The following is an 11,148-nucleotide window of genomic DNA, read 5'->3' as shown; positions in this document are numbered from 1 at the left end:
GAAATTCGTTGGTATAGGAAGTCCCACTAATTTCTTGAAGCTATACGTAGGGGTTATGAGTCCTTGGGGTGTTGATGAACCTTTAATGGCACAATTGTTTCAACAATATTTAGATGGGGCTGCCGCTCATTGGTTTCTTAATCTGGAAAATTCAAAGAAAACTTCGTGGGCTGATATTGTGCGAGAATTTTCTAGCTAATACAGATATAAAGAAGAGATCGATGTAACAAAGAGGGATTTGGAGACAACTGCCTAAAATCATAATGAAACGTTTTCTGCCTTGATCACTAGGTGGAGAAATAAGGCTGCAAAGATGGTAATTAGGCCAAACAAAGAAGAACAATTACAGATGATTGTGAAGACTCTTCTTCCCGTCTATCAAGGATGAATGGCTTTCCAGTATTTTCCGTCATTCAAGGCTCTCATATCAACCGGAACCTTGGTGGAGGATGCCATTAAAAAGGGAGATATCAAGGATGAAGGGAGCAGTAGTAACACTTCTTACAATCCTAAGTTTGGGGGCAGCAGGAAAACCAATAACAATGACTCAATAACTTCAAAACCAACAAACTTGATACATAATATTGGTGCCGCTCCAGCATTCCAACTCAGGCCACAGAGAAATTTTTCTCCTTTAAACATGACCTACGTTCAAGCTTTCTCCAAACTAAAAAAGGCCAACCTTGTTCAACCTTTGAACCCAAGGCCACCCCCAAGAAACCCTCTTCCCAGTTACAACCCAAACCAACACTGTGAATTCCATCAAGGGCCTGGGAATGACATTGAAAATTGCACAGCATTCAAGCACCGTATTCAAGATCTAGTAGATGGAGGAAGGCTTTCAGTTGGGGCATCCTCTGATAAATTTAAAAATACACAACCAAGCATCACTAATAATCCTCTTCCCAATCATAAGCCTCCTGTCTCTATAAACACCATCTCCACTTCTAGTAACCAGATTGATCTAACATTATTAATGGTTCGAAATGCCCCTCGAATGTATGAGTTGCCATTATCCGAGAATTATAAGTGTGTTGTGTATGATCACTCCACTCAGCAAAAGGTTAAGCTTGTGCCATGCAAGGGTTCCGGTGTAACCCTTAATAAGGATCCGTTCTTTGATGTCTGCGCCACTATGGGTTATAATGGGGCATTTTGCTTAATAGATGATGAAGAGGAGGTTTTCTCGTTGTTGTCAATTGTTAAGAAAAATGCTGGGGCACACCTTAATACCCCTAGTAATCTTCAATGTCCTATTTACCTTGACGATCTTAGTGATGATGAAGATCTACATGTGGATCATTTGACTCGCGCAGGTCGTCACTTTAAACCCTCATATCTTGAAGATGAGAACCTTGTGGAAGCCTTGAGAAGGAAAGAAAAAGACAAGGAATTAACAAAGGAGAATAAGGAAGAAGATGATGCAATTAGGCGCATGAAGGAGGTTAATGCAAATGTTTCTATATGGAAGTTATTGACTCATTCACAACCTCATCGGGTTGCTGTTTTGAGACATCTCAATGAAGTTTCAATTGATCCATCCATAACACCGAATCAGATGGTAGGACTTATTCATGGAGCCGACCGCACTTTAATGTTTACCGACAATGATCTTCCAGAAAGGGTCAACCATAATAACTCTTTGCATATAACTGTGAAATTCCATGGGTGGACAATACCTCGGGTACTTATTGACAATGGTTCTGCCATCAATGTATGCCCGTATCGAGATATGACAATGCTTAGTTATCAAAAAGGAGATTTGACACCTTCAAACCAGGTTGTTAGGGCTTATGACAATGCCAAAAGAGATGTTTTGGGGTTAATTGAGTTACTTTTGGAATATGGGCCAGTGGCTAGAAATGTTGAATTTGTGGTAATTGATATTGAAGCATGCTTTAACCTTTTGCTCGGAAGACCTTGGCTTCATGAGAACAGGGCGGTAGCCTCTACCTTACACCAAAAGGTGAAGTTGCTCACGGATCATGGTGTAGTAACACTTGTGGGTAATCTAGAAGTTATGAATGTTTCTAGTGTTGAAAATCGGTGCTCCACTTAGATGATGAAGAGGGCAGTCAATTACACGGATTCACTATTCATAATATTGGATCTGATTCAATTGGCTCATGGAAGGAAGAAGAAGAAATCGAGGAAGTTCCGGAAGAGGACTTAGAGGAAGATGAAGAAACTGAGGACGATCCGGAAGAAGAAGAAAATGAGGAAGATCCAGAAGAAGGGCTCCAAGAGGATGACAATAACTCTAAGGTTAATCCTCAAGAAGTTAGGGGTGGAACAAATTGGTCCAATGAAGACGAGGCAGAAGAAGAGCCTAAAACTCCAAAAGACAACGACCCATGTTTAGAGGAGAATCTTGGACAAGTAATTCTTTTAGACAGGGTCATGATGAGGGATCTTGGAAAAGGTCTAGGGTCAAGGATTTTGATTTGGATTTCGATGTCTTGTGTTATAGAAGGTTAGTATACCCGGAGGAGTTGATTCTTTTCCCTAACTACAGACATGTAGATCGTTATCTTAATCTCCCCTAGTTCGAGAAGTTCAATGGGTTGGGAGATCCCATCCTCCATTTATACAACTTTGTGAACACCTTATATCCTTTAAATGTTCCAAAAGAACATTTTCCTATGTTGTTCAATAGAAGTCTGGGTAGACCTGTGTTATCCTGGTATTATACCTCAGGGGCAACAAGTAAAGGTTCTTGGGGAGAAATAACTCAAGTATTCAGTGATTGAGCATTTGAATTTTGACAGACTGACACTGAAAAATTGAAGCTAGTGAATATGGAGCAAAGTGATCGGGAATCATTTTTACATCTCTTTTCAAGATGTTCTTACATTCGGGCTTAACTTTGTTTTCCCATTACTAATTGGGAGTTCATGTTGATATTACTAAGGAGGTTAAATGATTTTTATTATCGTCATATGGTCTCCATCAAATACGCCGACGTCTCGCACATGGAGAGACATGGTTACGAAATTGATGATTATCGACTACAGGAAAGAAGGCCTAAGGTGTACCCTCAAGGTGAAAGAGCTAACAGGAGGATATTCACTCGAATCGACGAACCATTGAGTGTGGTGTACGATCGTTTGAGCAAAAAAGATATTCTTTGGGAAAATAGCTATGTGTATTCATTACCACCACATGGAACCGATATGAGACAATATTGCAGTTATTGTCATCAATATAGGCATAGAACAGATACTTTTTATGACCTTAAGTTTGCAATCTGGGATCTCATTGATCGTGGGATCATCACTCCAGCCTATCCTAAGTCTAACGTACCAGAGGCAAACCCATCACAGCCACAGGCCTCTCAAGCTGATTTGTTCCTTCAACTGCTTGAAGAAGGTCTTATCAAGCCACTACCTCGTCGGGCAGGAACTGATCCTGTTGGGCCAAATCTCAACAAATATTGTCACTATCATCAGTTACATGGCCATGATACTAACGAATGTCACGCCCTCCGTTGGTGTATAAAGCGCACAAATAGAATTTCCTGCCCGAATCAGAAAGTGTCCATAAATGCCCTTTCCATATTGACACGCGAAGACGATCCTACTCTTTTGATTGCTCATCACTATTCGAAAAAGATATCTCAACAAGACTACGAGAAAGACTGTTGAAAATCCTGAAGCCTAAGGAATCTCTACATGGAGAAGGAGGAATTCGCAACAACATGGTGATCTCTATCTTCCCCTTCATCAAGAATGATGAATGAGAGGGGTAGTATGAACTTTGTAAACCAAGCATTTTTTTCTTTCTCTTTATATTTTCTTTTGGTACAAAGAACTACGTACAGCTTGATCCCCCAAAGCACTATTTCATGATCATACACAAAATTGTACTTGCACACACATTGTTATTGGGGTACGTAGGCAACTCTGATCGAGTGCAACTGTTTCAAAAAAAAAAATCTTTTTTTCTTCCATTATGAACTACGACAGGTTTGATTATCGAAAAAAAAGAGAAAATACAAAATCTATCTGGAGATATGTACGCAGCCTTATGGCACGACCCGAAATAATTAAAAGATTTTTGGAATAAACACCTTGCTAACTTATCTAACTTAACAGATTTCTTTGTTCTTGCATGCATTTTTACAATTATCATTTACTTTTTTTTTTAAAAGGAAGGAAATCCTAATCTCAAGTATGTCATGTTTAGGTATCCTTCGCCAACCTATGACTAACCAAACTCGAAAATCTACTCTACCCCCGGATTCCATTCAAGAAATCCAAGATCCAATACCACAAACACTTACCAGAGGACTTCAATTAATGTTGAAAATGGGTTATGTTCTAGGAACTGGTTTAGGACGGAATGGCGAAGGCATGAGGCACCAATCCCAATAATTGATAAGCAAAATCGTCATGGCTTGGGTTTCGATGAACAAATGAATTCTAATGTTATGAAAAGGAAGTTTCTCACTTTGAATGGGCAATTTGTGTTACAAAACGACACTGAGCTATTTTATGAGTTTCCTAAACCTTGGTGTGACTTGGATAAAGAGAGAATTCTCCCTGGGTTAGAAATTTTCTTTGTAGAAGCAAGGAATTGGTTACTTAAAACATGGCATCAGTCCGAACTACGAAGATTTTGATCTGTGAGTGAATTCAAAATCTCACTATGATCGGTACGTAGTGTAACTTTGGTGCTCAAACCTACCTTATATTAATTATTATATCATTTTTTTTTGTGATTAACATGTCTTAAAACTTGATTTTTAACAACGCAATAGTAAGAGCCCGTTCCTTTGAACGGAAGGGAAGACGAATTTCAGACGTTCAATTCTCTTAACCTAAACCCTGAACCCTGTGCCTTATTTATCTTTATGGAGTTAACAGTTGATTTCTTTTAATTTTATTTCTTAAAATTAACTGTTTTAAAATCCGTCCTTATTCGGAAAAATAAGGTGGCGACTCTAAGTTTTGTTTATTAGTCTTATCAGACACTTAAGTGGAACCTTTATAGACTCATCTTTGTCCACTAAAAACCGGGTACAACACCTTTTTACATGCTCTTGTTTCTTTCTTTGTAGGCTTCGTTCGGGTCTCGGGATCTACTTTGGAAGGTTCTCCAAGTCTTTTGGATGCTCGAGACAAGACCTCATATCATTCGGTTGGCTAGAGTTCAAGATATGAACCAAGCTCCTATTCTTAGCATTAGCGCTCTAGTGCATCACCATCATCGCATTCCTTGGTCATGAACGCGCAAAAATGAAGTTTTCAAGGCTGCCCTCCTCGCGAGCATCACATGAGAGCGTCGACTATAGGGATGCATGAGAGCGCTAGGATCGAAGCTTCACGGAAAGATGCCACGAGCTATCAACGAGAGGAGCCGCGCCACATGCTTGCAGCAGGGGTGTGCGCGCGAAGACCCCCCTGTGTGCGCGCGCATGCCGCTCTGTGCGCGCGCATGGGCCTGTTGCCCTTGCGCACCGTGGCTCTCCGTCCCTTTTGTTTTTCTTTGCTATATATACTTGAGACTTTTCTATTTTTGAAAACTTTAGACTAGCTTAGAATTTCTCTATTTTTTTAGCTTTGGTTGAGAGTTTCTCTCACTAGTTCTAGGGTTTGTTTAGGATTAGATTTAGAGAGAGAAAGTAAGGAATTTCATTGGGGATTTGAGAGATTGAAGATTCAAGGTGACAATTGTATTGAAGATCTCCATAATCAATCAATGAGGATTTCTAACTTTATCTCATTTTTGTTTAATTTCAAGTTTGTTTGATTTGATGGTAATGTTTGATTCTTGATTAGTGTAATTGTTCTCCATATTTTGTTGATTATTGACTTCTTTAGTTGCTTGTTGATTAGATGATGATTCTTGAGTAGTTGTTTGGCTAAGAATTGGGAGACACTTGTATGATTGATTGATTGTGATTAATTTGGGAATTTTGTTGATTGATTATTGAGATTAAAGTGATTAATGAATGTTTGCATGTGTGTAGTTTGATTAGGCCTTGAGAATTATGCTAGATTGCATTGCGATTGCTAATGACACGACCCATTAATTTAGGAATTGCAATTATCGATTGGTTTGGATTGTGATTCTCCTTGTTAGTCATTCATAGTGAACCCTAGCTTGACTTATAGGAGATAGCTCTTTAATTCCAATTGATAGCTCTTATCATTAGTCTTTACAGCCATTAATTGGCATGTTCTTCCCTAGTTGTTGCAATTGTCATGATTACTTGTTGATCCCCATTCCCTAGTGTTTCATTTGTTTGTTTACTTGTTTAGTAGTTGTTTAGTGTTATTTCTTTACCCTTGACTTCGACCTAGCTTAGGCATAGGTTGGAAATACTTGAACATATCCGTTCCTAGTGGTTCGACCCTTGACTTACCCCTATACTCGTATTTAGTTTTTTTTTAGTGATTATAAATTTGTTTGGCTCTAGGGAAGATTAGATAACGACCTACTTTTCCCTACGTCAAAATGGCGCCATTGCCGGGGAACGGTGTCTATGTTTGAGTGTTTTTGATTGCTTGAGTCTAGGTCTTTGTATATACCTTTCTTTCATTTGATTTTTGTTTGTTTTGTGTAAAAAAAAGGGCATGTTTTTCTTTTCCTCAATATGATAGTGAGTCTTTTAATGTCTACTTCCATTGACTTCTAGGGTTTTTAAACTATAATTGTTGTAGTCTTTAGGAGGCTTGTAAGATTTGTTATTTTTGTTTGAATGAGCAAACTAGGGATGAATTTGAAAGCATGCATAATGGTGAATTTAGAGCATTGTCAGTAGATGATTCTTGGGATTTTTATGTTTGGTTTGCTAGGGATGTCTATAATAGGGGTAATCATGATTCTAATGTTGATGTGCAATGTGTTGATTCTTCTAATATTAGCATGAATTCCCATGATTTGTCACACGATCCCATTAGTGAACCTAGAACAAATGATTTCAACTCTGTTTCCCCTATTGTTCATGATGATGAGGTACATGCTCAAGTTGATGCTAATGGTTGTTGGGGTTCGATGAGTCCGACCCACCGCGGAAGGAAACCCGAGCCAAGATCACACTCACAATAATTATAACCACAAAGCATAATTAACTTAAACAACAAGATTAAGAAAGAGATTAATATCTTTGGCGTGTGCTTCGCTCACTAATTGAACTCTTACTTCGAAAGCTCTTAGCCCCGCTCACACGAGGACCTCCAACGAAGTCCACCTGCAACCCGAGCACCGAAAATGGTCTAATTCTTAGGAGTTAGCTAAGCCCAACCTTAAAACCCGAGTAATTAATTTTGTTCAAAGGTTTTCACAATGGTGATGCCTTTTTCAACACTTACTCAAGCAATTTTCCCAATACCCCGAGTTGGGTATTTATAGGGAAATGCAAGAGTGAGAAAAGCTCACTCATCAATGTGGGAGATTTGATTTTTCCATTTTATTTTAAATTAAAAATAAAATTAATAATCAAGCTACTAATAAATCAACAAGTGGCATGCTTATAAGAGAGGTTAGGTGAGGACCATTTGAAGAAGGGGGGACTAAACTTGTTCCCCACTCCTCTTCCATAGCCACCCAACACAACACCCTAAACCCAATTGCTTTGTGCCACGTGGCATCCCCAAACTTGGGCATTAAGGCAGCCAAGGTGGGCTGCCTAGCTGCTGCCACCCCTTTTGGCCTAGCAAGCCACACACCATATGTGCGGGCTGCTATGGCCGAAGGCTGCTACTAGCAAGCCACGCACATTTGTGTGGGCTGCTGGCCGAGGCTGCTAGCACGCCACGCACATTTGTGTAGGCTGCTGGCCAAGGCATGCTAGCTTGCCACGCACATATGTGAGGGCTGTTGGCCAGCCAAGCTAGCCAAGGTGCGCTAGCACACACTAGCCAACCTAGGCTCGGCTTGTTGCTCTAGCTAGCCACCTTGCTAGGCCATATGCCCCTAGCACTCGGGCATTCCGATGCCAAGGGTATTTTATTAATTTTGTTGATTTATTTGTAATTTTCTTGTCTCGTCATTTATTACTTTCCACTCGACTTCCGACGCTCCAAGCTTGAATTTCTAACATCTAAATATTAATTGCTAGGTCGACTCATTAATTCCTTCCTAATAAATTCGTCGCATTGGTTCCTTAGTTGCTTGGGTGTGACCCGAAGGGTTCACTCACGATTAAGCTGTAATATTAATTATTCATTAATATTACTGATCTGTAGAAGCCTCCATCCAGGCATTCCGATCACTTGACCTCACCGCATAATTAGCTTTCCAATAATTCCAAACCCTCTATCAGAATAATACGCTTGTTCGAAGGACACCATTCCTTTCAATCTCCCACTTGTCCTTCCGGACAAGTGCGCTTTTAGTGTATAGCCTTTTTCCTATGTCACTTAATTTCTCTTAATGAACTATAAGGTAAGATTTATTCGTCATCCTTATTATGTCCAGAAGTGTTTCTCGATCCCACGTCCGACCGTCAATAAATAGATGATTTCTAAAATTATTCTGAGCACCACCATGCATTTTATAGTCTCGCTCTTCGAGAGGCCTTGTAAACAACAAAGGCATCTTCCCTATTTTAGTAGGGGGACATTCCCAGTCTTGTCATTTAGCTTCTCTTACTAAGAGGACCTAGACACTCGAGTGTTGCCGTTATAATCCCCTTTTATGGAAGACGTTTGACAACATCAAAGCGGACTAGTACTCAAACAAGAGAACTCACAATACTCATGGTCGATGAAATAGGTTCTGATAGCCATAATGTGAAGTATACTTATGACGACTTTTAATCTCTTTAAGTATTCTCAGAGGTCAATCCAGTATGGTTCTAAACCAATACCTGTGAAAATGATTTATGACAATCATGTCCTTGTAGCACAAGAAACGGTGCTATAAATCGAACTACACACTAATCTCAAGTGGTAATTAACCGTACATTGTTTAAATGACCTTGATTATGGATAATTCTCGATTGTAATATTCAATGTTCACTTAATAGGTGTTTCCTTACCAAGACTGGTCTTGGTACCCTATTTTGAATATTCTCATAATCGAATGGACTCATTATTTAATCCTAAACCACAATTAAATAGCAAATGGAGTAATAAAATATTGCATGAAATTTAAATTACTCCAAAACTTGAATGGTTTTTCTTAGTGTCTTACATTAAAGGTTCAAAAATTAACTAAAACACTAAACAGGGATATCAAAGCCAGTCTCCAACGTGCCTAATTCTCATTGCCTCAACGTGCTTGTTGTGCTTCACTTAAGGCAAAGGTTTAGTAAGTGGATCGGCTACATTATCATCCGTTCCAACTTTGCAAATTCTGATTTCACCTTCTGATTTTCATTCTCGAATCATGTGAAACCGCCGCTTGACATGTTTGACCTTTTGATATTTCCTTGGCTCTCTAGCCTGAGCAATAGCTCCATTATTGTCACAGTAGAGGGCTATTGGACCCTTGAATGAGGGTACAACATCAAGTTCACCAACGAACTTACGAATCCAAATAACCTCCTTAGCCGCTTCAGCAGTTGCCAAGTATTCGGCTTCAGTTGTAGAATCTGCAGTTGTGCTCTTCTTGGCACTCTTCCAACTAAACGCTCCTCAATTTAAAAGAACACATTTCCAAATTGCAATTTGAAATTGTCTTTGTCTGTCTGGAAGCTTGCGTCGGTATAACCTTCAACAACTAATTCCTCTAAACCACAATACACCAAGAATATATCCTTGTTCCTTTTCAGGTACTTTAGAATATTCTTGGCTGCAGTCCAATGGGCCTCTCCTAGGTCTGATTGGTAATGGCTCGTAGCACTCAAGGAATACGATAAATTTGGCCTAGTATATATCATGGCATAAATGATTCATCCAATAAGCAAAGCATATGGAATCTGATTCATCCTTTCTCGCTCATTAGGTGTATGTGGACACTGCTTCTTGCTTAGGATTATGCCATGTGATATGGGTAGGTGACCTCTCTTGGCTTCCTCCATGCCGAATCAAACCAGTACCTTATCAATATAAGTACTTTGGATCAATCTGATCATCCTTTTTGATCTATCCTTATAAATCTTGATGCCTAGTATGTACTGAGCCTCTCCCAAGTCTTTCATTGAGAAACACTTTCTGAGCCAGTCCTTTACAGACTCTAACAATAGAATGTTGTTTCCAATTAGAACTATGTCATTGACAAATAAGACTAGGAAGGCGATGTCACTCCCACTGACCTTCTTGTAAACACAAGATAAAACCAAACTTACTGATGGCTTCATCGAATCGCAGATTCCAACTCCTGCTAGCTTGCTTTAGCCCATAAATGGACTTTCTAAGCTTACAAACTTTCCCAGCATTGTTTTGGTCGACAAAACCTTCAGGCTGTGTCATGTAAACAGTTTCTTCCACATACCATTGAGGAAGGCGGTTTTGACGTCCATCTTCCATATTTCATAGTTGTAATATGCAACAATCGCTTAGAGGATCCGAACGGATTTAAGCATTGCGACTGGAAAAAAGGTTTCATCGTAATCAATACCATGAACTTGCCTGTAACCTTTTGCTACTAATCTAGCTTCGTAAATGAATACATTTCCGTCTTTGTCGGTTTTTAATTTGAAAATCTACTTACATCCGATAGGCGTGTAACCTTCGGGTAAGTCAACCAAGTCCCAGACTTGAATTTCAAACATGGAATCAATTTCAGATCTCATGGCCTCTTTCCATTTAGCAGAGTCGGTGCTTGCTAACGCTTGCTTTTAGGTTGTCGATTCATCTCCATCCATAATCAGGATGTCCTGATTCTCGGTTAATACTATACCATAATATCTATCAGGTTGAGATCTCGGCCTCTAAGACCTACGTAGGGTAATAGACTGAGCATTTACATTGTCGGTTTGACTTTGCACATTTTGATCATTTTGACCTACGTCAACATATGCTGTTTGAGCACTTTGACTATCATTCTTATTTTACTGCTCATCCTCTCGAACATCATCAAGTTCGATTTTCCTCCCACTTGTCATTTTGGAAAGGTGCTCCTTCTCTAAAAAGACACCATCGCGAGCAATACTAAACACTTTGTTCTCCAATTTGTTGTAGAAGTAATACCCTTTGGTTTCTTTTTGGTAGCCCACAGAGTAAACCTTGTTAGATTTGGGATGAAGTTTGTTAGAAA

General features: G+C 39.4%; 1 protein-coding gene across 1 annotated transcript; it reads left to right on the top strand.

Moving 5' to 3' along the window:
• Positions 1-388: 388 nt before the first annotated feature.
• LOC145592000 (uncharacterized) lies at positions 389-2,478 on the top strand. Its single transcript, XM_081648470.1, has 2 exons — positions 389-2,006; positions 2,060-2,478. Exons 1-2 carry the CDS (start codon positions 389-391, stop codon positions 2,476-2,478), a joined length of 2,037 nt encoding a protein of 678 aa, XP_081504596.1.
• Positions 2,479-11,148: the final 8,670 nt, after the last annotated feature.

Source organism: Chenopodium album, chromosome 18, assembly GCF_948465745.1.
Source record: "Chenopodium album chromosome 18, dcCheAlbu1.1, whole genome shotgun sequence".
NCBI classification, from domain to species: Eukaryota; Viridiplantae; Streptophyta; class Magnoliopsida; order Caryophyllales; family Amaranthaceae; genus Chenopodium; species Chenopodium album.
Note: the sequence above shows the minus strand (reverse complement) of the source record. Positions and strands in the feature narration are given on the sequence as shown.